This window comes from Bicyclus anynana, chromosome 2 (genome assembly GCF_947172395.1).
Source record: "Bicyclus anynana chromosome 2, ilBicAnyn1.1, whole genome shotgun sequence".
NCBI lineage: Eukaryota > Metazoa > Arthropoda > Insecta > Lepidoptera > Nymphalidae > Bicyclus > Bicyclus anynana.
This window is the reverse complement of record NC_069084.1, coordinates 6056556-6083584: the sequence shown is the minus strand read 5'-3', so window position 1 is coordinate 6083584 and position 27029 is coordinate 6056556. Positions and strand designations below refer to the sequence as shown.

Below are 27029 nucleotides of genomic sequence, written 5' to 3'. Positions count from 1 at the left end.
AATGAACAATTTAAGACCCGTTTAAAAAATTGTCAACTTGCCTAATTACTTTACTAGATTTTATTACAATAAAGTCTGTAACAGGTATTTAAGATTTCTTACAAGGTGAGATTGTAGTCAAGAGCTTGTAACTTGTGAACAATAAAAAAACAAGTAGCTCGAATTTTCGCAGGATTTCAGGAACTACAAAAAATTAGAGGAAAACCAAAGGAAAGCTTGACTAGCAATGGTTCGGTTTTTTTTTTAAATAAACGGAAAAATAATGAAAAATAAGAATACTTTATTAAAAATATTATATTTACAATCAGAAAAGATATTTACAAATCACAGAAAGCTTTGAAATTAATAAATAAATAAAATAATAGAAAATGAACAACATTAAGTAGAGTTAAATAACTATTTACACTATATTTTCAAACACATGGTGGTGGTATCAGTGGCGTGCATAAGGTTGTTACCTAAGGTAGGCACTATACCTACTTGAAAATTATACAAAATGAGAAATTCTTCCTCCAATACAATGTGGTAATGGGTGCTCAAGGTAATCAGTACATTGCATTTATGAAGTGCGCGCCACTGGGTGGTATATTGCTAGTTCTTCACCAACGGTAGTTGAAGTTAGCCAACCCACCGTATTCGCGCGGTAGACCGTGCTGACGACCGTACGTTCCTTGGAAGGAAAAGTCACCGTTCTTGCCTACAGGCCACTTTCCACCGGCAGCTGCTTGGTACTGTGAAGAGGTAAATAATTCTTAGAAGTCTTGACTTAAAAATACTGATTAAGAAAGTCAATAGGACTCTCGACTAGATAGACTGATTATGAAGGTCTATAGAACTCTCGACTAAAATAATCATTAAGAAGGTCTATAGAACTTTTAACTTGAAGACTGATTACGAACTTCAAACAACTCATTTAGAATTATGAAGATACTGTATCTGATGCATCATCATCATTATCAGCCTATTTTAAAAGTCCACTATAGTGCTATTGCTCTCTCAATTATAGTAGAGGGGATATCAAGCTAAGAACACGCTGATCTAACTCTCACCACTAAAACAACGTCTATAAAACTCATATCATATCAGAATTTACTCTTTATAGTATTTATCGATATTACTACATTAAGTTTAAGTAAATGACTCATTGGTCCCGTGATGCTCATTAGCACCATGGAATTGGAAAATAGACAATATTGATACATCTATGCCTCAGAGAATCGGCGAAAAGCCGTCGGTCCTGATCCTGATATCCGTGTACTTATGCCGTTGCATAGGACTATATCGTCGGTCTAGATGAGATACCTCGTAACTAACAATTTTTGACAAAAATTGATTTTGATGCAGAAAGCTACAAACAGTTTTTCCAGTGATAGCCCGTAAATATCTTGTAGTACGTCCATTAAAAATGTTTTTGGTCGCATAAAACGACTTTTAGTGATACCTAAAAGATGTTTCTTGTCTCTCCTGTAAAGTTCGTCAGTTTGCACTTACGAACTATCACATCTAGACTGACGATATGACTGAGGAAAAAGAATATGTACCTAGACCTACATCTGTGTGTTTTCGTACGCACTACGTATATATAAGAAGTATCTTTGTAATTTGATTAAATATCTGTATATTTATAAGAATTACCTAAAAAAATTAGATTAATCTTTGGACGGTGGAAATAAATGGGTACTTACAGAAGTGCCGCCATGGACCTGTCGGCTGACATCCAGAGAAGCAGCTGCATTAGGATTCTGCCATTTGAGCGCGCCTCCGAAGTGGGATGAATCACCCGCAGCACCCAACACTCGCGTACCATATACTTGACCGTCGAGTTTACCGCGGTTGTCGTTGAAGATTTGATGCTCATAACCGCCTTTGCCCTAAAATAAATTAAACGGATTTTTATTTTTTTTTATTCTTTACAAGTTAGCCCTTGACTACTATCTCACCTGATAGTAGGTGATAATGCAATCTAAGATGGAAGCGGGCTAACTTGTTAGGAGGAGGATGAAAATCCTTTCGGTTTCTACACGGCATCCTACCGGAACGCTAAATCGCTTGGCGGTACGTCTTTGCCGGTAGGGTGATAACTAGCCTCAGACCTGGACCGATGATGGACTGGACTGGACTGGATGGGTCATCATTGGTAAATTAATAATCTTTAACATCTTATACTGATCCTTAAATAGTAATACCTACTTATCGCACGATTGTTTCGTACAGTTTACCATCTAATCGTACCATATTTTAAGGTTACATTATTTTATGGTTTGGAAAAGGATGTGGTACTTACCACATCCTTTTCCAAACCCCCCGAGGATCTCTAAAAAAATATGTAAGCTCATCTTTTACTCACAAATAAACCAGCGTCATTTTGGCCAAGTGTCCCGAAAACCCGACCATCTCCGACCTTTTTGTCCAGTGTGACGTCACGGCGCTCTCTCTGATGACTCTGGACGTACCATTCCGGGTAACTGGAAAGAATAAAATGAACTATATTATAGATATTCGAAAAAGTATAATATTCGAAAAAGAAATTTTTTTTTCATCTCGAGTCTATAGCACAGTCGTCGAGTTGTTTTTTTTTTCACTTAACCTATTTAAGAACACTTGGGTTATTAAGACGAATCTAACAATATCTTAATTACGTAGATCCGTTCAGCGTATAGAAAATGGAAAATTCAAGTCAAGAAATGGAAAAGTCATTTAAAAAAAAATACCTCTAGGACTATGCCTAAGGAAATGGTAGGTGGGTTTTTAATTGGTGCAATTTACAATATGATACTTACGCATCTACAACAACTTGAGGTTCATAGTACTCCTGAGCAGCGACAGCGAGGAACACCGCGGGTAAAATGTAGAGAAACTGCATTTTCACTGGAAAATAAATAAGTAAATAAAACAATTATAAATTTTTCTCTATCTAAAACTTATTTATAACAACTTTATTGCACAAAACAGAAAATAACAATAGAACACATACATTTTTAGGCAAAAGGCGACCTTATCACTAATAATGATCTCTTCCACTTAAAACTTAGTTGTACAACTTTTGGTTCGTTGTTTTAAAAGCATGATGTATTTTACGCTTGGATGGTAGGTTTTCTCGCTATGGTTCAGTGGACAGTCTATACGGATACTAAACACGAGATCCAGGGTTCGAGTCGCAAGTAGGGTTGTGCTAAATTATCACCGAAGGGCGTAGGTAAGTAGGTATATACAGAGGAATGACTATGTATATCATCATTATCAACCTATATTCGGCTCACTGCTGAGCTCGATTCTCCTCTCAGAATGAGAGGGGTTAGACCAATAGTCCTCCACGCTGGCTCAATGCGGATTGGCAGACTTCACACACGCAGAGAACTAAGAAAATTCTCTGGTATACAGGTTTCATCACGATGATTTTTCCTTCACCGTTTGAGACACGTGATATTTAATTTCTTAAAATGCACACTATTTTAATAAATTTCATCGTTAAAATTTCAAATATATAGTAATTAAAACGTTTTACTTAATTTTGGACAAAATACGAAATACATTAATAATAACTTACCGGTTTTTTTAACTAGTGAAGACACTCGAAGGAATCCTGGATGTTAGTCCACAGAAAGTCACAATTGGAATGATACTTTTCCCCATCCAGACCGGCTATATATACGCAAACAAGTTCGCGAGGGACTTCCTTCGTGCGAATGCATACCAAGCCCAGAGTAATTCCCCTACTACGCCGCGGACAGACTTAAGTTATTAATGAACTCGCAAATAATATTCGATAAGAGGTTAATTCCTCTGCTTCTTATCACTTGTACAAATGTACGACGTTTTCATCTCATATTAGCGAAGTGACTCATATCGACCTTGTATAATATTTCGTGTTTTTTTGCAGTAGTGCAATCAATTGTAAATTGTGACCAATTGTCATCGATTGTAAATTAAAATATTCTATGATTTTTTTAAAAAGAGCAACTGTTGAGTTTCTTGCCGGTTTCTTCTCAGCAGAACCTGCCTTCCGAACCGGTGGTAGAATCTTTACAAATAGTCAACTGACGTGTCAAAAATGCTTGTAAACTGAGCCTACTTGAAATAAATGAATTTAGAATTTTGGCGTACCTATCTAAGATTATTTCCTAGGGTGGGCCTGGCCCTGACATTAAGTCTAATAGTAATAGGTATCATAATTTTTTCCATATCGGTTTGGATTCACCCCAGAATCCTAGGACAAAATCCTAAAGTGACCAAGCTGGAAATCGAACCGAGGAGCTGTGTTGAGAAGCACAGCACTACCAACTGCTCCAGAGGGCATAGGTTCAATTCCCGCTCGGACTATTGTTGTACCTTCTCTTATGTCTTCATTTTCTGATTTTTGTTTAACGTACTGAGTTATTAAGGGTACTAAGATAGCAATTTAATCATAAATCGTCCACCCATCCACCCAGTTTTTTTTTATTCTTTACAAGTTAGCCCTTGACTACAATCTCACCTGATGATAAGTGATAATGCAGTCTAAGATGGAAGCGGGCTAACTTGTTAGGAGGAGGTTGAAAATCCACACCCCTTTCGGTTTCTACACGGCATCGTACCGGAACGCTAAATCGCTTGGCTGTACGTCTTTGCTGGTAGGGTGGTAACTAGCCACGGCCGAAGCCTCCCACCAGCCAGACCTGGAAAAATTAAGAAAATCTCAATCTGCCCAGCCGGGGATCGAACCCAGGACCTTCGTCTTGTAAATCCACCGCGCATACCACTGCACCACGGAGGCCGTCAGTTGTGGGAATCGCACCCACGGACCACGGCCGTGGATGCAGGAAGCAAGGAATGCCCACTGCGCCACGCATTATTACTTATTACTTAGTTATTAAGAGCATATGCGGAGAAACTTTAAGTTTTCCTAAAATTACGAGTAGGTAGATGGAAAAATAAAAACAGTGGAAAATATGTATACCTTTTTATATACCTTTATTTTCACTTAACTTACTACTGACTATGTACAATAACATACAATATTTTTATCAATCCGCAAATCTTTATTTAGAAGACAGAAATGTTACCGATACATAATAATTTATTAAACTACAAACATTTAAACATTATAACTATTTTGATAGAAAAATTCCTAAATAAACGCAAACATACAAAAACAATGCTTTTACTAGCAATCTCAAAAACTGTTAACAGTTTTCTCAGAACATGTCTCAACAAAAGAAAATGTTTTTCTATTTTTCACTCTAATAATAATAATTACTTAAATATGACATTTTCACGATAGCTTATTTTTCACCGCCTATAGCTTTTGTCAATTGACATTTGTGTAGCTAATAATAATTTGTAATATTTACAAAAAACTATAGCTTGGCAAATTCTTTCGTAACACTCCTGATGGTCCGCGGGGACCGGGAGGAGGTAGCGATACCCCGCGCATTCCTTCCCGCCCGTCGCCCGCATATCATGCGAGTGCCAGCCACGAACTTGCCAAGTATACTTACACAAAAATAGTCATACATCCACTAAAACCGTTTATATTCTTAGGCAAACATTATTACAAAAAAAATACTTGTTTGGCTCATCTATAGAAAGTAGTATAAAGAAACTCCCTTATGTAAATCATCTACATTAGTCAAAAAGTTTAGTAGACACAAAAGACTATAAAACCTAAATTAAAGACAAAAGTACAGTAGAAAAACCTCTGATTGAAAATAACTTTTCTACGCATAAAAGCATAACATAGAATGCACTATCAAAACGCATGCATCACCAAACCTTATTTGTATATGTAGCAAGATATAATTTGACTACAAATCACAAAAAATCTAATAGGAAACATTTACTTATAGACCAGGTGCTGTGAGGTATTGAGTGTGCATAATTCAAGGACCGCATTCTGTTTATAGTTTTAAACTCAGAAAAGCATGCAGATACGATTCTGCATGTTGCCAGGCTTGTTGGTCCATTCTTTTGATACCCCCTTTGGTGTCAAGAAGTGGACTGAACAAATGCTTTGTATCAGTTTTATTAAGAACATTTTTTTTCCTCTAATTATGCACACTCACAGCACCTGGTCTAAAGCTATACACGATTATATTAGGGTCAGACAATGTCAAAAAGCCATCTAAAAACTATGACACAAAAAACAATGAAGTCAAAGTATAATAAAATCAGAAGCAAATCAATATTATCATAATGTCTAAGTATGATATGTTTCGTATTATAATTATTTAGTGTTTAATACGTTTATTTTATTTACGACTTTGAATTTTAGTAAACATTTGTAACTTACCTAATCAATATTCATCATTATCATATTTAAACGGTTATCTAAAGGGTCAACCCTCCCTCGTAGAAGACGAGATAGAGAGCTTCGCGCCCGCCACTCTGATTCAATTTGGATTGGCGGACTCAAGATATTGTTGAATCTTTTAATGATCACCTACGAGTATGTTAATGACTATTCCTGATTGTCCTGTGTGATGCTGGCATAACATCAACTTCCTAACTTCGTTCGGCCTGATTTTTTTTTTAATTTTATAGCCTTCCCCAAGACTTAAACCCAGGACCTGGTGATCTGAAGCAAATGTGGCTTCGAATGGCAGATTGTAATTTGTAAGAAAAATTGGTACTTAGGTAGGTATCGTTATAGACGCGATCTATTAGTAGACATTACGTAAATTAATAATAGGTCCCCTCATCGATCTCCTATTAAAAAGTGGACGCACAATCAGCGACCGAAGAACGTCCCCACTCAATGAGTGCCAAACACAACTTCTTGGCACTCAATTCAAGTAGTCGCATTTGCAAATTCAACCTTAAACTCAATCCTTAAACTTATCCTTAATATTTGCTCTGAAATTGGTATTTTATTGAATATTAGACTATATTTAAAGGTCTTTAGGTAAATTTCTTTTTACCAATAATTCTAAAACTGTCAAAGCAAAATAGGCCAATTTTTAAGTGAAATTTTCTACATGATTGTGCGTCCTTTTATTATAAGAGGTCAATGTAGGTACCTAATGAAATTGCGTACTTACCTATATATTTTGAAAAAAAACTTGTTAATTCACTCGTTAAATAATTCTGTTCGATACCGAATAAAAATACTACAGTTTGTAATAAAAAAAATAAAATAAAATTGTAACAAAAAGTTTGCCTCAAAGTAAAAAATTAAGAGCGTTCCTTAATTATGGTTTATAGGAGTTTAACTATTGATTAAATAAAGACTCTTTCCTCGAAAAGTCAATTATACAAAAAAGTTATGTTCTCGGACGTAATAGGGAAAGTCCCTGAGCTTCAGAAAAGTTATTGACCCCGCACAAAGAACTCTACTAAAACAGGTTCAAAGCATTCATTCATATCGAGACGCGCGGAGAGCGTCAGCCAAATTCGAATTAACAAAGCATGGTTGTAGTTGCATTCTTATTTAAATCCAAATTATAACAAAATAGTATATTATTAATTTGTATTTACTTAATTTTTTTTAATCGTATTCTATTGAATCAATACACGAAATATAGAAAACATTTTATCAGGTCGCAAAAACAATTGAAGTAGGTATGTAAAAAAGTTAATCAAACATGTTTTTGTAGCTTATATAATGTGTAAAATATAACTAAAAAATAATATACTTAACAAAAGAGCAAAGTAACTAATTTTGTGTTGCCGAGAAATATATAAAATAAATTAAAAAAAAACATTACAAGTAACTGAAAATAAAATTGTTATAATGTTTATGTAAATCTTATCAACTAATCAACTAAATTTTAAATCACACGATCGTTTGTATATTTACAAATTTATTCTATACTTAATTAATAACTTACGATTTACAGTAATCATTGTTTGTTTTGTTTTTTAAGTTTATATACCAAAAACACACGATTCCAAAAACATTCCGATTTATTTCAATCTATTCATTAATTACGTTAAAATCGTATAAATGCAAAAAAAATACATATAGAATCAATAATTATTTATTTAAATTCACTCAAAATTATGAAAAAATCTATTATCAAAGATTACAAAAAAATCTATCACTTACTGAAAAATATTGACACCGACTGTTAAGATAAGAAAGGATTCTCAAAAAGCAATAAATTAATGATTTTACACAAAACTAACTTTTGGAATATATATATAAGGCACCGCCTTTGTTACAAAATATAGGTATAACTCGTGCGAATTATCTTGACATTGGCTCGAAATTCGAATCTCCTCTAGCTTCTCCGCGCGAGGATGCTAAGTAGTGTTAGTATCAAAGTTATTACATTACATCGAAACCGAAACCGAAGTTCGGTTTCAGTGTGTTTCGACCGAAGGTAATTTTTTTGTACAAATATTGGTAGTTAAATTTAAAAAGACTTTTATTTGAAACACTTAAAATCTGATTACTGTGGAAGAAATTAACCGATTTATTTGACAGCGATCGACGTAGTTTATGAAAGTATACTATATAAGAAACATTATTTTCATCTTGGTGCGATGTTACGGCAGGGGTACCTCAGGGTGGCGTGTTATCTCCATTACTTTTCTCTATCTTCATTAATTCGATCACTCAAAATATAACTTCTCTTTACCATATGTATGCAGATGATATCCAAATATACCGCTCATCATCTCTTGAGAACCTAAATTTAACTGTCTCTGCTATAAACTGTGACCTTAGCGCAATTGATATCTGGAGCAGACAGTATGGGCTCAAGGTAAATCCCCTAAAATCTAAGGCCATTATTATTGGTAGTCCTGCCCTCATCTCAAGAGTTGATTGGGTAGATCTCCGGCCAGTTTTGTATAATGGTACCACTATTCCTTTTTGTGACACAGTTAAAGATCTTGGGGTACATCTTGATAACCAGTTGTCGTGGTGCGTGCATGTCAAAGAGTTAAGTAAAAAGATGTTTGCTACTTTTGGCTCACTGAGACGTTTAAGATCATTTTTACCAATTCCTACTAAAGTTATGTTAGCACATTCTCTTCTTCTTTCGGTTTTAGATTATGCGGACGCGAGCTATCTAAATATAACTGAGGACCAACTCAATAAACTTGAGCGACTTCAAAATCTTGCTATTCGGTTCATATTTAGCCTACGCAAATATGACCATATTTCTGAATTCCGTCAGAAGCTCAAGTGGCTCCCTATTCGTCGTCGCCGGGATCTGCATGTACTTTCACTTTTGTACTGTGTGTTGTTTAATCCAAAATCTCCTGTGTATCTGAAGGAGAAATTTACGTTTCAGGGAGTGCAGTCTGAACTGAGACAGTGTCGATTACTAACTCTATGTTTACCCGTGCATAAGACGAAATTTTATAAACATTCTTTCGTTGTGCAAGCCGTTAAGTTATGGAATGCTCTCCCTTTAAATATACGGCAATCAAAGACACTGGACATTTTTAAAAATGCGGTAAAGTCTCATTATCTGGTGCAGTAAAGTCGATCTGTATATATTATTTTTTTCAATATAAGGTATTTATTAGTATATTTTGATATGTATTTTATTCAATATTGTAGGTATTTGTGTAATATTGTTTATGTATTAGGATGTAAATTATTTGTATGTATGTGTATTACTAATACTATGGTTATTTTTGTTTTACGCCACCTGCTGATGTCCTTAAGTTTTCCTAAACCGAAGGTTGCCTGGAAGAAATCGCTACTTAGCGATAAGGCCGCCTTTTGTATGCTGATCTCTTCCTAATTTGTTTTTTATTTCACTTGTTTTTGTCTTTGTGGTGTGCAAATAAAGTATATTTATTTATCTTATTATTAAGTAGGTATACTATGAACTACACTTTTCGAAAGTTCAGAGGGCCTAGTCGCAGTTTGATACTGTTACTGTCACGTAACGTAAACGCGAATTTCTAAGGAATTGAAACAGCGCCATCTAGTGGCACTACTGCACAACTGTTTCAATTCCGTATAAATTTGCGTTTACGTCAACGTGGTAGTAACAGTATGAAAATATTGAAAACTCCCACTAGGCACACAGTTGGACACTAATAAATCAAATATTTTTTGCTCTTAGTACCATAAAAAATCATTCGAGCCAAGTGTCAAGTTAATTTGCACGATTTGTCGGTAGGTGTACTCAACTAAACATGATTGGATACATTTAAAAATTAAGCGATCGTGGTTTTAACGCGGTTTTTCTTAAATACTGATGGGCGAGCATAGTTAAATCGAGTTGATCCTGAGTTTTGCCGCATACAAACGTCTCCCATTTAGTATCAGCCTGAAAGATGAAAAATAATTATTGAAAAGAAATATGATTGAATAAAATACACTTTATAATTATCACACTAATATTATACAGACGAAAGTTTCTGTGTGTAAGTGCGTATGTTTGTGCCTCCTTTGCGTTGTGGCTACTGAAGCGATTTGGCTGAAATTTGGAATGGAAATAGATTTTACTCTGGATTAACACATAGACTACTTTTCATCCCGAATAAATCAAAGGTTTCCCGAGATTTGCGAAAACTGATGATTTTAATGATATGAATGTTTGTTACTATTTCACGTCTCGACTACTAACTACTGAAATTTGGTATTGGGATATATTATAGCATGGATATAGCCTATGTGTTACACTTTTTATCCCGATAAAATCCATGGCTCACGAGGGATTTGTGAAAAACTAAATTCCTCGCCGACTTTGATGAAACTTGCACTGTTCCCTATGTCAGGATTGTTAATATTGTTTTTGATATTTACTTGGAGTGTAACTATAGTAATTCACCAAATTAATTTTGCAGTAGGTATTACCTGGTTGGAATTTTTAAAAATTCCGGTTTTTACAAAACGGGAAAAAATAAAATGTAACCTATGTTCTGCTCCTAAAGTCCAAATTTATCTTTATACCAAATTTCATATAAATTGCTTCAATGGTATAGCAGTAATGTGTTCAGTGGGTTTACAAGAGGAGGTCCTGGGTTCGACCCCGGCTGGACCGATTGAGGTTTTCTTAATTGGTCGAGGTGTGGCTGGTGGGAAGCTTAAGACGTACCGCCAAGCGATTTAGCATTCCGGTACGATGCCGTATAGAAACCAAAAGGGGTGTGGAATTTCATCCTACTCCTAACAAGTTAGCAGGCTTCCATCTTAGATTGCATCATCACTTACCATCAGGTGAGATTGTAGTCAAGGGCTAACTTGTAGATTTAAAAAAAAAGATGATCATATACAAACCAATATAAAAGAAGTCCGCTCCTCCTTGTATTCATCTGGGGGTTCCTGGTCGAACTTAATGGAACGTACTGCAGATTTCTTCAACACCAATGGCTCCCCGGCTATACGGGATATCTATTGGAAAATCGAGGACCTTGTTCTAACACATTAAACATTCAACAATTTATTTTAAAGAATATTTGCCATAATTATCTTTTCGATATGAAATATATTGCCAATCCCCTCCAACTAGTCAGTAAAGACAATAATTAGGTAGTTGACTCATATCAAATTTAATATTAACTAGCGGACGACTCATTCCCTACCCCTATACTATTCTACTCCAACCCTACCCCTACCCTACCACTATCCTACCCCTACCCTACAACTAACCTACCATATTCCCACCCTACACCTACCCTACCATACCTTTACTCAACCCCACCTTATATAATTATGTATATGTATATAGATTTTGTGTAGTACATGGAATAAGGCTACGAAGTTAATTAATACTAGAGTGGATTAGAAAATATTAATTTTTATAGGGTTTTCTCTTTAATATAAGATATTTTCAGAGCCCACATCACTTTTTACTGTACCACGTGGTCAACGGCGTGTCAAAGTTGGACCTAGGGTAGGCACTTTAAGTAATTGTATAAAATAGAAATTTCGTTCTATAACAGTTTCATAAAGCATCCTTAGAAGTTACAAATCCTTAGCATTTTTGCCAAGAAAATAGATTCATTTATCAACCCATATTCGGCTCACAGCTAAGCTCGAGTCTCCTCTCAGAATGAGGGGGATTAGGCCAATAGTCCACCACGCTGGCCCAATGCGGATTGACAGACTTCACACACGCAGAGAATTAAGAAAATTCTCTGGTATGCAGGTATTCTCACGATTAGTTTTTTGTAATAAACTGGCTTTGATGACATAATGTAAGTTGCTGTATTGTAAATTCAAAAAGTCTCTAACTGGCTCATTTAATCTTCCTTTAGAACCGGTAGTAAATATTATAGACAAACTAGAATCATCAAAGCTGCTTTTATATAGTCTATTCAAAAAACAATAAAATTACAGTATTTTAGGCACCAGAAGTAGCTGTTATTTTGGAGGTTGCAATTTTAAAAGTCATATCAAGGTTAAGTAGAAAATACCTACATAGTTTTAGAATTCAAACTATCCTGAGTGTTATTCATATTAAATACTTATAATATAAAACACCGCTAAAATTCACGTGATACATCATCAGAGCATGCCCGACGTAACGACAAACTTTTATGTTTGGATCGTACCGCGTTCGCGTTGCAAGTACCAGCTCATGACTAAGGTCCCGTACGGATTTGAAACTAGTTGGGCATACTCAGATGAGTTTTAGTCGTGCTTCACAATAATTTTAATACGTAGTGTTTACAGAAAACAAAAGAAAAATAGCAAATAAAATATTCATAGATAAATGGCAGCGTTTGGGTAAAAACAAACAAAAAAGCTTAGTTATTAAGTACATTTATTGAAATAAAAAATGACATAGGGTCTCATTTTGGACTTTGGAATGGACTAACAATATTGACAGTGACTAAACTAAAATACAGAAAAACACAATCGTATTTTTAAACATACAAAGAAAAGTATCGTCGCTATACATAAAAACTAGCGCTACAAAATAAATTAAAACAATTAAAAAAAAAACATAAATTATTAACAAAAAGTAAAACAAATGTTCAACAAGAGAAATAAATACGTTTTTGTAAAATAAATATCATAAATGTAGATTCAACACTGGTCTGTCAATATTGTAAAGGGAAAGACAGGAATATAAAACATATTAGGCGATTTTTTACTTTCACAAACCAAAGACAAAAAAAATAGTAATCAAGTTTTAAATGATAAGATAAACTGCGAAATAACTATTTATTTAAAAAGAAGCCTTTTTTTATAAAATTACTTTGCATACAATTAAAAAGGACTTTGGAACTGTGTTTCCAATATCAGTATCAAACTTTTAAAATAAAGGTCTATGTAGACCTTTTAAAGTAATAAAACCCTTGTTTTTGGAAGTCATAATTCTGTACGCCAAAAATGAACCAGAATTTCGTTATGATTGATTTTAATTATGTAAACTTGATTATTTTTTTCATTTCTTGATTATTTGATATGTGAAAGAATAAAAGATCGCCCAAAATATTTTACATCTGTGCTGGAAAGGATAGGTGCAAGGTGGATAAGGTCACAGGGAGTTGCCATTTTATCATTTCAAATAAAGCACTCGTTTAAGTAGCTGCCGATTTATATTAAAAATGTGAATATTTCAACAAAAAAGAAGTGAAAGAAAATAAATAGTTTCGTAATTACATTACACACGACGTTGGCAGTAGAATAAATAAAAAAAATGTTAAAAAAAAAATTTACACGCAAAATTACAAAGCAAAATACTATTTAATAGACTTTCAATATAATAAATACAAGGATAGGAGAGGTCACCTAACAGGATTGTTAGTATTTAAAACTTAAAACAATCTACCTAACTAAAGCCTAACGTTTAAATTTCATTCCGTACAGCCAATTTTAATACTTTCAACGTCTACCAAAACCTATGTTGCCTTCCTATCCCGACTACAATTAAATGCATTGCAAATTGTTTATAAATTCATTTACTTATTATTTTTATAACCAGTCCTATTTCATTTCAAGACATTTATTTAATGTCGAAAACAAACCTAACCTAAACACTTAATACTCGCGATTCTTAGAAAAAATTAAAAAATAATAACACTAAAATAATTTGGTGCATGGTAAACTTGAGGTAAACTTTTAATAAACGTAGAACCTAATTAAAAAAATAAACTAAATATTAATGAATATATTAAAATCGATGGATATATTCATTTGATGAAGTTTTCATCTTTGGTAGCCTACGCCCTAATCTCATATTTTGGTGCACTTACTCCTACACTATAAGTTAAACTTTTTTACATGACAAAAAGAAATATTTTTAATCTTAAAAAAAAACAAAGTTTTTACAATATCGATTATTTGTAATTCCCTGCAAAAATCTATTAAAGACTAAAAATTTCAAATTAGAAACTACTCTAAAAAAACTCTACTCTTTCCTTAGACAAAGACAAAGCTTTGCGCTTTGTCAAGATATTGTCGTTGAAAGTCATGACTTTTTTTTACTCTTAATGCTTGCCTGATATAAAAAGCCTAAAACGACCTAAAATCAGATTCTAATACGATAGTATCCTGACTCATCCTGAGTCATTAATTTTATGACTACATCAAAATCTCCAAAAAAAAAACATTTAACATACTACTTTATTCCTTGAAGGAAATGTATTCAGAAAATCCTGTTCCATTAATTAAAATCCAGCTTTAGTATATTTGCAGATTCATATTTTTTAAATGATTATATAAAATCAGTCGTAACAAATATTTGTATGATCATTTTACTCTAGTCTATAAAATATGATTTTAGACCTACTATAATCGTCTTTGTCACCTGAATTTTCATGTGATTAAATGATAAAATATACACAGCCGCCGGCAGCCATTGATCTTTATTACTAACATACCACAATTCAATACTTATATTAACTTCACAACCTTTTGTATTTTAGTACATACTCATATTATATTATGCCCATCATACAGGTAATGGGAACTGTTGTTTTTGTATATTTTTAGTATGAAAGTTATTAAATAACCGATTAGAATATTATCGTTAGAGAAATAATATTATTGACGGAATTTTAGTGATTCGATAAATAGTGCCACTTGTATGAATGCAAGTCCAGCTATCTATAGATCTGAAGAACTTCTATGAGTATATCTGGGTCTATATCTATGACCCTATACAGGGTACTCGGGAGTATTTCCCATAACTCTGGGAATATATTCTTTACCGAAAATTAATTGAAAATGTTCAAGGAACACATGTGTTCTAAAATTAATATTTTGGGGTAAATAATATTTCTTCAGTAAATAGATCTTAAAATGTGTCCCTTAACCTTATAATTATGACGTAGCCAAGTTTTACGAATATTAAAATGCAAGGATAGATAAAGGTGTGTGTTACATGGATAGTCGGAATTATTTGAATTACTTTGTATGACAACAATAAAAGTTTTTTTTTTCTTTAAAAAAATATTAGTTATGCAGTTCAGCTCTTATAAAGCGGACTCGTCAACAACTTAAAGTTATGGGAAATACTCCCGAGCATCCTGTATATCGTCTAACTTTTCACGATAATTAACATAGGCCAAATCGTTTTCTGTAATATTTCGTAAATACACGCCTCTAGTAAAAGAATACACGACATAGAAAATCGCTCGTACTACGTTTCAATTCATTAGCCATGATTAAATAATAAAATCCCTATTTATAAAAAAAGCGTATATCACATATTTGTGAACATATAATAGTCGTTGTACAAATCATCAGATTCTTTCTCCACTTGCCACCATTGATTCTCTTTCTCAACCTCATTCGTTTTCATCACTTTGTTAGTCAATATTTCATCTATACGAGACGTGGACGGTTTTTGATTCGTCACTTTGTATATGTGATCGGCCAACGCATTTGCGAGTACTTCGTTTGGGGCTATTAAAGAGTTATTTGTAACATTACTAGAGTTATTAACGTTATTACTAATAGTACCCAAAGTGTTAACATTAGCTAGCTCATTAGAATTTGTAATAGTACGCAATCTCTCCGCGTTTAATCTCGCGAAGCTCCTAGGAGATTCGATATTAGTAATGTTTCTAAATATATTGGGATTCGGTCGTAAGTCCGTCTGGTTGTCGTAAATGTCGTCGTAGAGTATTAAGTTAGGATCCAGGGTGTTAGGTAGAGGATTAGTAGGGATATAGGACCTGTGTTGTACCTTAGTTTTTTCTGAGATAACGTTTTCTAGGTCCATTTCCTCGATATTCATTGGTTCTGGTGTGTTTTCGGTGCTCATCAGGCTGTGGAGGCTCGTGGATTCGTCCAGAAGCGAATTCTTCACTATAGATGGCGGGGAGAAAAGCACTGAACTGTCTCCAGTAAGAGTTTTGCTCTGAAACAATAGAAAAAAACGTTCAGCATAACGAAAGACTATCATCTAATATACTACCGCCAGTATTCTGGGTTAATAGTACCCACAAGATAATATCATAGTCACTCCCTAATCATCAATAACAACCGTTACCATTGCTTTTGTACAATTCCATCGAAAATATTTGGAATGCTGGTTGTCAATAACCCTCTTTTATCAAATCATCAATTCTCCTAGTGTTTCAACTCCGTTTAATATCGGATTATTGAACTATGTTGAACTACGAGGGGGAAATCTCCTGTGGGATAATCTTATCGGGGAAGAGATTCATAATGAGTTATCTCCTAATAAACACACTGCTAAATTTAACGTATCTACGTATTATGAATCTCAGTAACTCAGCGAGCGGTGATCGAAATAGAAATGAGGATGCCAAGGTGCTGGTACGGCAAACAAGCACCGCTGTGCGCGAGCGCCTTACGCGCCTTCTTTTGCGACGGCACGTTCTCCTTGCCCGCGGTGCGCCGCCCGCTGCCTGTGACGTCACACGGACAGCAACAACTCACCGGAGTCTCCACGATGAAGGACACGTCCGGCACTGAGTGCGAGTGCGCGTGCGGCGTGCTGGTGGCGGCGCCCCAGCTGTGCGCGAGCGCCTTGCGCGCCTTCTTGTGCGACGGCACGTTCTCCTTGCCCGCGGTGCGCCGCCCGCTGCCTGTGACGTCACACGGACAGCAACAACTCACCGGAGTCTCCACGATGAAGGACACGTCCGGCACTGAGTGCGAGTGCGCGTGCGGCGTGCTGGTGGCGGCGCCCCAGCTGTGCGCGAGCGCCTTGCGCGCCTTCTTGTGCGACGGCACGTTCTCCTTGCCCGCGGTGCGCCGCCCGCTGCCTATGACGTCACACGGACGGCAACAACTCACCGGAGTCTCCACGATGAAGGACACGTCCGGCACTGAGTGCGAGTGCGCGTGCGGCGTGCTGGTGGCGGCGCCCCAGCTGTGCGCGAGCGCCTTGCGCGCCTTCTTGTGCGACGGCACGTTCTCCTTGCCCGCGGTGCGCCGCCCGCTGCCTGTGACGTCACACGGACGGCAACAACTCACCGGAGTCTCCACGATGAAGGACACGTCCGGCACTGAGTGCGAGTGCGCGTGCGGCGTGCTGGTGGCGGCGCCCCAGCTGTGCGCGAGCGCCTTGCGCGCCTTCTTGTGCGACGGCACGTTCTCTTTGCCCGCGGTGCGTCGACCGCTCCCAATGCCTGAATCGTTCACCTGGAAAACAAATATGAATCATTAATTTCATCATCATCAACGTTTCCTCCTCCTTCTTAGATCCTTTTTAGTTTAGAGGTTAGATCAGATTTCTCTTCTCCTAACCTCGCCGACTAGACAGTGGCGCCAGGACACTGCAAAGGCACCCAATGACGTTTGATCTTGACTAACCTTTTTCGAGCATCGTATAAATGTAAATAAAATTATATGCTCGACAGACAGTAAGTAAGCTTGTCTGCCTAAAGTAATCCGCCTCTGGTAAAAGACATACCTGAACATTCATCTCTTGGTCCGCAGTGCCCGATAACATGGAGTCGCTCAACTGTACAGTGCTCTCTGAGTTCTCCTCACGTTTGATCATCTCTGTAATGTCTTCCACTAGAAGGCCCGGGCTGGACGGCTCGTACTTCAGGCCTGACTTCTTGCCTATTTCCGCCATCGCCATTTTGAATGGAGTTGGTGTTCTGAAATAGAAAATATTAACCTTTAGTAAGTACCCATAAAATTGTACGCATAAAGACTATTTATAATAATTTATTTTCTTCTTCTTCTTCTTAGATTTGATGGATAAACCAAAAACGCTGGCGGTTGGCCGGCTTAGGTGATTTAGACATTCTCTTTGTAAATAAAGTTTATTATCCAAATAATAAATACCAAACCGACAACTAAACGTGCTCACAGGGGCACGGGGCATGTCACCACTAACTTTCTAAATGTACGAGAAATTAGTGAAATGACTGACTAAACAGGCTAACTGGCTAATTGACCACTGGACCAATGAGGCAGTAAATATTTTTTATAACAAAACTCAAACTTACTTTGGCGTTTCGTTCTTGTATTGACTTCCACCGGGTGTTATATTTGCCGGCGTAGGAGTATGGAGTAAGGGACTAGCGCCTAGGTCCTGAAAACAAAATATTGGGATTAGTTTTGTACTCTAAAGACAGTTCAGTTTAGATATTTGGACAATAGTTTGAATGTTGGGCGTTTAAAGGGACGAATAGTAAAAGAATGCATGCAAACAAATGCGTATGTGTGCGTGCAATGCGTGATGGATGTGTACAAAAATAGATAAAAATAGGATAACTCTGGGGTTATATTCTTTACCGAAAATTATTTTAAAATGTTCAAGGAACATGTGTTCTAAAATAAATGTTTTCAGGGTAAATAATATATTAAAATGTGTCCCCTATAGGCATCCTTATAAATTATGACGTGGCCAAGTTTTACGTATATTAAAATGCAAGGATAGATAAAGGCGTGTGTTACATGGATAGCCTAAAATTAAAGTTACGAGGGTTCCAGGGATGATGATGATGAACTTACTTTGCTTCCATGCGAATGTCTCAGCGGAGTGTCGAAGGCGGGGAAGGAGAGTCCGGCGGGCGAGTTGAGGAACTGCGACGGACTGAAGGGCAGAGCTTTGATGGGCGTGGCACCTTCGATCATCTTTGATATTGACTTCTCCCATGCCTGAAAATTATTTGAGAAAAACTGTTATTATTTAAACTCTAATATCTGTAAAAAATATTTATTAATTTTACGCCGCGTTGCACTAACAATATGGATAGGATGGGTTAGAAAGCACTATAAGTCAGGTTAGGGAATTCGGACGCTTTGTTATTTACGGGATTGAAATCCTCGGATTACATTGGCAAATTTCCTGGATTTCGGGATTTAAAATAAAACCATAATTTTACATTCGGATCTGCTAATAGTTCATAAAAATATCGGCCAAATAGGCATAAGAGAGACGAATATGTGTGCCGGGTGCCGGGCCCAAAGTGTAGCAGAAAGAAAAAACGAGCAGACTCCTGGACTTGTGACCGATGGGTGTAGGGTTAAGTATATCCTTGACAGTTTAATTACACTCCCCATTACACTATTGCGTACTAAGAGACGAAATATCTTAGCATGGATTCACAGTGCGAGTGCCGGGTCCAAAGTGCCGCAGAAATACAAAACCCGAGATTCCTGGACTTCTGGCCGATTGTGTAGGGTTAAGGACATCCTTGACAGTTAGCTAAAACTCCCCTTCTCCGCTCGGGTCCCTGGCTAGCCAAATTTGGTAAAACCGATTATAGTAGCTTAGGATACCCGTTCTAATAGAGAACTTGCTGCCGTTCTAGTGAGGCCAAGGTCTTTAAGCAAGTTATAGAGATATTTTGCTGGTAATCCTCTTGCACCTACTTCTACAGCGTACAGACTAACCATATTTTTAGTTAGTTCATTTGTTAGGTCTTAATATTCATTCACTTTGTGTCAGTCTCCCACGGCTCAAACTCTTCAAGTAATATATGTTTAGTTTGTTTGGAAAAAAGGAAAATGTCTGGTCTAGATCTTTAAAAAGCAATATCCTTTGGGATTTTATAATGTTTTTCATATGTATCCATTAATAAAGCCCAATCAGGTGTAGAACCTAGGATTGATAGGTAAAAATCGATACAATACGTAGACTCACAAGTGGGTTGTGGGTGATGCCCTGTCGCTTCACCTTGCCCCGCCTCAGTATGGGTGGTGGGCTGTTGCTGTCCATGCTCTTCTTCTTCGGAGACAGATACACCGATGAGACTGTGACGTCTTTGTTCTCTTCTGACTGGACCGAGTAAGTTACTGGAATAATAAAATAGGTATAGGTTTAAAAAAGTTTGAAGAGAACTATGCTCAGAGTATCTCTGCATGATCGAATAAGGAGATCTGCAAAACAAACTTTACCAAATATAGTGTAGTAATAGCTCAAGGAGTCGCAAAGCTAAGTGGTCATGAATGACGGAATGTCGACCCCGCACCGAAAAGCGAGGTGTTAGTCGACCCCTAACCAGGGGATGATGTCAAAATCGTCAGATGGACAGACAATAAAAGGCGGGTTGCAAAGTGTTACTGTATGCAAGCGGCTCAAAACCATGTTGTTTGGAAGGCCTTAAAAGAGACCTACGATTAGCCGTAGACATAGGCTGATTATGATGATTTTTGATGAATTAATTTTTCACTTAATCAAAGAGTACGAATGAGAGAGAAAATAATCTATATTAATAAAGAACGTTATTTGTGAGTGGCATATTTTATCCCCGTATTCTTACATTCTTACGAGAACGGGCTAGTATTGACACAATGGCAATGATAATGTCGATAAATGATGAACTTACCTGTGTCCTGATCACTGCTGTCAACCACCGCAACTTGATTCAAATAATTCTTCACTGTGGACTCTTCAGGTAGGTGTTCTATGTTCGTGAATCTAAAAATCAAGGTTTCCACATTTAATCACATCTATCAAAATATCTATCTATAGTCATACTTATAACAAAACTGCAACAGGTCTAATTCTGTACATTAAAGACACATATTTTGAAAATTTTAGTTAGAGGACATAACCAATACTGCCTGTCTGCCAATATTTAATGGTGACCGGGCATCACGCTCGAAAAAGAATAATTTGTTAATATAATAGCTTTAGGTAGCCAATCTAAATAGAAAGCTAGATTAGATATTATTTTAATAAAATAAACTTGTAAATTACTAAATAAATTTTCTATATAAAATGTGTACATCGAATAGTTTTATCTAAGTAAGTATAATTATGCTTGTACTATACCCTATTACATGGTACTTCATATTAAAAAAAGATCATAAACTTACTTAAAAGGCGTTCCTATGATCTCCACTGAATCTACAGCAACTAAACCTCCTCTGTCTGGAGACTTGTTCCTTACAGGTTGATGTTGCAAGTTGTTCAGTTGATCTTTCAACAGTTGACGGAAGTGCAACACTTGCTTGGACGGTTGACTTGTGTTGGATGAGTTGCTTTGGATTGACTCGTTGAACGGGTCATTCCAGTTCTGACTTGACTGTAAAGAAATATTGGTATAGGTAAGTAATTTTTGAACTGTGTAGAAACCAATCGGTAAGTTATGTTCATATTGTGTAGAAACCTATCGGTAAATATTTCTTAACTTTGTAGAAGTCAATTGGTAAGCATTTTTTTACTGTATTTGAAACCAATCTGTAAGTTATCTTTATATTAGGTAGAAACATATCTGTAAATATTTTTTTAACTTTGTAGAAACCAATCGGTAAGTAGTTTTGTACTGTGTAGAAATCAATCGAAAAGTAATTTTTATACTGTATAGAAACTAATTTAAATATAATTTGTATACTGTGTAAAAACCAATCAGTAACTTATGTTCATACTGTGTGGAAACATGGCAAATAAAACAATAGCAAACAAAAACACAAACACAAAAAAATATAAAGAAAGATATTATTAGACAGATTTTTAACAATAAAACAAATAAATAAGTACACAAATAAATAAAATGTAAACATAAAAATCTGGCTTTTGGCTTCCAAGATAAGACAAGACACTCACATTAATTACATAAAAATTAAAAGTTAGTAAAAGTTGAAAAAAGAAACAAACATATACAGTGTCCCATAATTAATGAATAAAATTCAAGTGAGAGATACGCCACTTAATTATCTAAAACTAACTTGATTAGTTTCGCAAAAATCCTTCGGATTTTTTGAATCTGTACCTGCTGTAATTAATATTTTAAAGATTTGATTTTAGTTAAATAATGCGGATTAAATTACTGTCTACACGCTTAAAATTGCTAAAGCAGCAGCGGCGAAGGGTCTATACAGGCCGATTCCCGCCGGGTTACCTTTTAAAAATCCATACACACATATTCATCATTGTAATGAATACATGCATGGATGTATGAGAAACCGGAGTTTAAATCAAACGGTATGAATTTCCTTTTCTTTGGGACGGCTTATCTTCGTCAAAATTCCATCCTTCGCTTCGTAATGCAGTCATTTGTATTGAATAGATAAATCTTTAATTACGGGACACCCTGTATATTAAAAAAAAACAACAAAAAAAGCCAACTAACATCAGTGTAAGCGACAGTAACAGCCCTCTCCCTACGCTCGTCGCTTACTTGCTCGTGTCTCTTAAGCCGCGGCTTCCGTCGGAGCGTGTCGAAGCCGTCCAGCAGATCGGGCTCGTACTTCCTCCGCATTGTCGAGTTCCAGTGGTTTTTTATTGCGTTGTCTGTCCTGAAATAGTAGAAAAAATTTGAAACTCGAATTAATTGGTCAATATATTACACTATCTATTTACAGTATCAATATATTCAGTAATTCAATATATTAATACTACCCAAAGAATAGAACAGGAAATCTACGCTATACTACAGCCAACTTAATGGAAAAGGTAATATACGCTATATTACAGCCTACTTAAAAAATTAAAATGGAAATGTACGCTACATTACAGCTATCGAGAACTAAAAAAGAAATGTACGCTATATCACAGCCATCCTAAAATATGGAAAAAGATATATGCGCTAATATTACAGCCTGCCTAAACAATGGAATAGGATTTATGCGCTACATTACGGCCTGCCTAAGGAATGGAAAAGCAAAAAAAAACAATATTACAGCCTATCTAAAGAATGAAACAGGATTACATATTGTGCCGACCCCACATAAGTGGGCTGTGAAATGGATCTATTGGGTACATTTCTAGGAACATTTGTTCTGAAACTCAAAGTAAAGGGCTCGTTGATGCAACTTCGCCCACGTCTAAATTAGTCCACGATGTCTCAATAATCAGGCCACGGCCGAAGCCAAGTTTTTGGCTTCGGCCGTGGCTAGTTACCACCCTGCCAACAAATAGTTTAGCGCCAAGTAATTTAGCGTGCCAGTACGATGTTGTATAGAAACCGAAAGGAGTGTGGATTTTCATCCTCATCCTAACAAGTTAGCCCCTTACATCATCATTTGTGAGATTGAAATTAAGGGCTAACTAAAGAATAAAAAACAAAAATTATACAATACCTGCCCGGCAGGAGTTTGGCGATCCTGGCCCATTGGTTCCCTAACTGTTTGTGCGCTTGATATATAATTCTGTCTTCCTGTTCCGTCCACGCGGTTTTCTTTATCGACGGGTTTAAATGATTGTGCCACCGTTCCCTGAAATGGAACAAAACCAGTTAAATTTCATACTTAAAAAACAGAAAGAAAGAAAGAAATGCTCAGTATTTCATTGCCCAACGCCCTGGACTCAAATAGTCCAGGGTTCTGCCGTGTAAACCCAAAACACTGTAACTTAAGTTACAGTGTCTTGGGTTTACGCGGCAGAACCCTGGACTCAAATCCAGTACCTAGTCATCCGAAGCCACATAGGCTAACCACTGAACAAACCAGGCACTATTGAGTATAGATTAGGTGTTTGACTATGACGGATGGTAGCGTGTTAAACTTAAAGGTTGTTGAAACTCGGGACAAATGTCTATGGGTTTACTTCGCTAAATGCTAGGGTGCGGTAGCTAGCTAAGACTGAAACCTTGAAGAGACTTGAGCATAAAAAATATGTCTTTCTAAATTTATCCGATTCACGGAAACACGACAGTCAGACAGACAATTAAAAAAAAAATAAAAAAAAAATACTTGTTTTAACTTACCTGCACTGTTTTCCTATCCTTCCCTTGAGGTGCCTTGCAATTAATGTCCATTTCTTTGGACCATACTTAGATACTAACTCTATGACTTTTTCGTCCTCCTGAAACAATAAAACATATAAATTAAATAAAGGCACCTTATAACATCCTATTACTTCACGTCATATAGCTGTAGTCTATGGCTTCTTCTTTTGAGTTAAACTTTTGGGGTTTTTTTAGATCAATGGTATGCTTGGCGTTCCTAAGCTAAAATGGTGTTCGATATTAGGTGTACTTGTTTAATGTACCTATATGTATACGAAACATACTATTCAAAAGCAGACGTTACTTTGTTTTTTTTTTCTATACGACCAAGCTTACACGATGAAGGATTTGAAAAACAATATTTCAATCCACATAGTCAATAGTCATGCTCCTATTTTTTATGATAACGTAAAAACGAGTAAGTTCCACGCGATCTTTTAATCCATAGGTTCTCAAAGTGGACGATAACATTCCAAAGTGGCCTCTGGCCTTTCAGAGCGGCAGAAGTAAATGAAGTGTAAATTAAGTTGCGTTGACATACAAAGGGAACATGGGCAGCTGAAAATTAGATAATAGTTTTACACTTGTGCAAATATTTCCGTAGAGGATAAAAAAAGAACTAAAGGATGACATTAATTAAGTAGGTGATACATAGACGTAAAGATCTTTCTTAAAGAAGAAAAGTTATCTATAAAGGATGACATGAAATATTTTATTTACGATCCAATCGAAAAAAACATTATGATATATTAGTATTTCATAATATTTTTATAATTTTCCAGGGCCCGGAAAGTTTAAGGATGTTGGGGCTGGGCATTATAAGTTTGAGAATCTATGTCCTTCTAAACCATAAGTATCGTTATTAGATCTTCAATGACCAATATAATTGGTATAAGCAATAAAAAAGGTACAAAAGAAGCGTTCAACAAAACGCTGGAATCGTTACTTCTCAAGGCGATCCGGTGTTGGGAAAAATTCGAATAACAATAATCGTTTGATCAGCTGTGAGCGGTAGGTACCTACTACCTGTTTAAGAAAAAAAAACTACTTGTCACACGACAATATGTATTTATGCCTAATGAGTTAATAAAGGTGTTATTGATCTTAAATTGAGCTTTGAATGACTTTGTTTTTTGGCAGTGTCTAGACTCTACCACATTTATTAGTTTAGTAGTTTTCTATCACTAGTAAATCAGTATATCGAGTTGACTGCAGTGAGCTGGAGGATGCTGGCTATTCAAGACAATTGTGTTTGGAAGACCATGCAAGAGGCCTATGTCCAGTGGACCTCCATTGGCTTTTATGATGATGATAACCAAATCAGTGGAGTGCATAAAATTGAACATTGTTAAAAACAGGTAATCCTAAAAATAATTCCCAAATTAAGAAATCCTTCTCACTAACATATTAATACTAGATAAATTATGAAAGAGTTGCACAATAGGTCAGTCTTTATCTACATAAACCAAGCTATATGTCATGTCTTATTTAAATAACTCATTCTATAAGTAACAATAAAACTTTCTAACAAAAGATAACAACAATATGGTGATAAATTTATCTTTTATTGTTCACTAGCAATATTACAAGGTCGACAAATTCCTCAACCCAAGTTGAGTATAGAAACTAAGACCTCCCACCATTCAATAAGGCACTATAACCCACGTATCTACATCCACAATCCACATCCTACATCATAAAATCCTGATTCTCAAGTACCCACGGGACTATAGCTATAAAGTGTAATATGACGGCATATTATTCTCAAGGACGACAATTAGCTACAAGCTATATTTTATACAAAGGAGTTTTTTGTCCCTTACGCCCACGCCTCTTATAACTTAACACGTGTATTGAAAGCTCAATATAGGCATGACGAATTTTTAGATAGGTTATAAAATATTGTAAATTACTGCCTAATAAATGCCCTGCGGTTTCACCCGCGCAGTTCCCGTTTGCGTGAAAATGCGGGGATAAGAAATAGCCTATGACACTCAAAAATGACGTGGCTTTCTATTAATAAAACAATTTTCAAAATTGGTTCAGTAGATCCAGAGATTCTCCAACAACCCTCACAACCAACCAAACGAAGTCTCAATATTTAACTACCTACCTCTTTGTAATATTAGTACAGATTATTTCATCTACTTTTATATCTACGGTTTACATAGTGAAATCTCTACTGTTTAACAACAATAGGACACTGAGGTTATAGTAAAGACTACGTTTTAAAAAAGTGCCTAATGCTCCTGAACGCTAAAAATAAAATGTACTTGTCTAACATGTCTCAAGTTTCAATTTAAAATGACCTGCAAAGTCATACTAACGTCTGGTATGAATTGATTAGGGCATAGAACTACCATATTTGAGTTTCCTGTCCCAGGATTTGAAAATTTTTCGTTATGGGTATGGTTATGCCTGAGCTTTTAAAGCACTATTAGCAGTTCGGTTTTACTAAATTATTTTGCTGTTCTCTTCGAAAAGCCGACGAATAAGCCACAGTCACTAGACATTTTTTTTTCATGTTGCTTAGCTTGCGTTGGACTAAAATCATGCCTGATAAAAAGCAATGATGAGGTCTTACATGAAGCGCGTTTGCCTATTCACTCTTGCCTTGATTAGATGTTCAAGTTATACGTGCCAAGAACACAGACGACAAACAAGAAAAACAGACAGGGCATTACACATAAAAAAAGCTTACATAAGTTACAGTAAGAAAATGAAAAATCCTCAGAAAGTGTTGACTGCTTTGTTGTACATTTAACGTGGCTTCTAACGTATTAAAGAAGTTGTCTGCACTTTCGAAAGCAAATCATGGCCACCCTAGTCAAGGATAATTTCTGGGGGACATATACGGATAGGAAAAAAATCAAGGTCACAGACTATGTCACCGTCTAAATGCGTCCAGGCAAACACATTATATTTACTTGGGTCTTAAAGTGATCCTGTTTAAATTTATCTTTTTATTGCGTGTGAATGGAACATTTTAATGGGCAAGGCGTTTTGTTTTTGCAGCTGGCGGATTAGTCACAGATCTAATGCCTAAAATTACTTAGTTTGTAAACTTTGTATGTACTCCTACA

The 27029-nt window shown here is 36.0% G+C and overlaps 2 protein-coding genes across 8 annotated transcripts in view; both read right to left on the bottom strand.

The window, feature by feature from the left end:
• Positions 1-260: 260 nt before the first annotated feature.
• Positions 261-3619, bottom strand: LOC112045609 (gloverin). Its single transcript, XM_024081873.2, has 5 exons — positions 3548-3619; positions 2781-2868; positions 2348-2465; positions 1686-1871; positions 261-731 (listed from the first exon to the last, which is right to left on the bottom strand). Exons 2-5 carry the CDS (start codon positions 2861-2863, stop codon positions 600-602), a joined length of 519 nt encoding a protein of 172 aa, XP_023937641.2. The 5' UTR covers positions 2864-2868; positions 3548-3619; the 3' UTR covers positions 261-599.
• A 1306-nt stretch (positions 3620-4925) lies between these two features.
• Positions 4926-27029, bottom strand: part of LOC112045610 (myb protein) — a 63469-nt gene continuing 41365 nt past the window's right edge. For 5 of the 7 annotated variants that reach the window (XM_052889284.1, XM_052889293.1, XM_052889299.1 and 2 more), the window contains 11 exons: positions 23926-24023; positions 23300-23434; positions 22351-22516; positions 21095-21303; positions 20602-20693; positions 19917-20068; positions 18782-18928; positions 18274-18359; positions 17727-17919; positions 16748-17455; positions 13295-16202 (listed from right to left, as the gene is read on the bottom strand). In XM_052889284.1, coding sequence (XP_052745244.1) covers positions 15543-16202; positions 16748-17455; positions 17727-17919; positions 18274-18359; positions 18782-18928; positions 19917-20068; positions 20602-20693; positions 21095-21303; positions 22351-22516; positions 23300-23434; positions 23926-24023 — 2646 coding nt within the window. In that variant the 3' untranslated portion in view covers positions 13295-15542. Of the gene's footprint in view, positions 10212-11164; positions 11279-13294; positions 16203-16747; positions 17456-17726; positions 17920-18273; positions 18360-18781; positions 18929-19916; positions 20069-20601; positions 20694-21094; positions 21304-22350; positions 22517-23299; positions 23435-23925; positions 24024-27029 lie in introns of those variants that run through there. The other 2 variants (XM_052889327.1, XM_052889305.1) reach the window with 2 other exon arrangements.

Bases quoted from the DNA above. Each gene is read 5' to 3' on its own strand.
- LOC112045609 (XM_024081873.2), bottom strand. From the start codon at position 2,863: ATGCAGTTTCTCTACATTTTACCCGCGGTGTTCCTCGCTGTCGCTGCT. The intron at 1,872-2,347 runs GTGAGTAAAAGA...AATTTATTTTAG, and splicing joins AAAATGACGCTGGTTTATTT to GGCAAAGGCGGTTATGAGCA. The intron at 732-1,685 runs GTAAGTACCCAT...ACCTCTTCACAG, and splicing joins AGGTCCATGGCGGCACTTCT to TACCAAGCAGCTGCCGGTGG.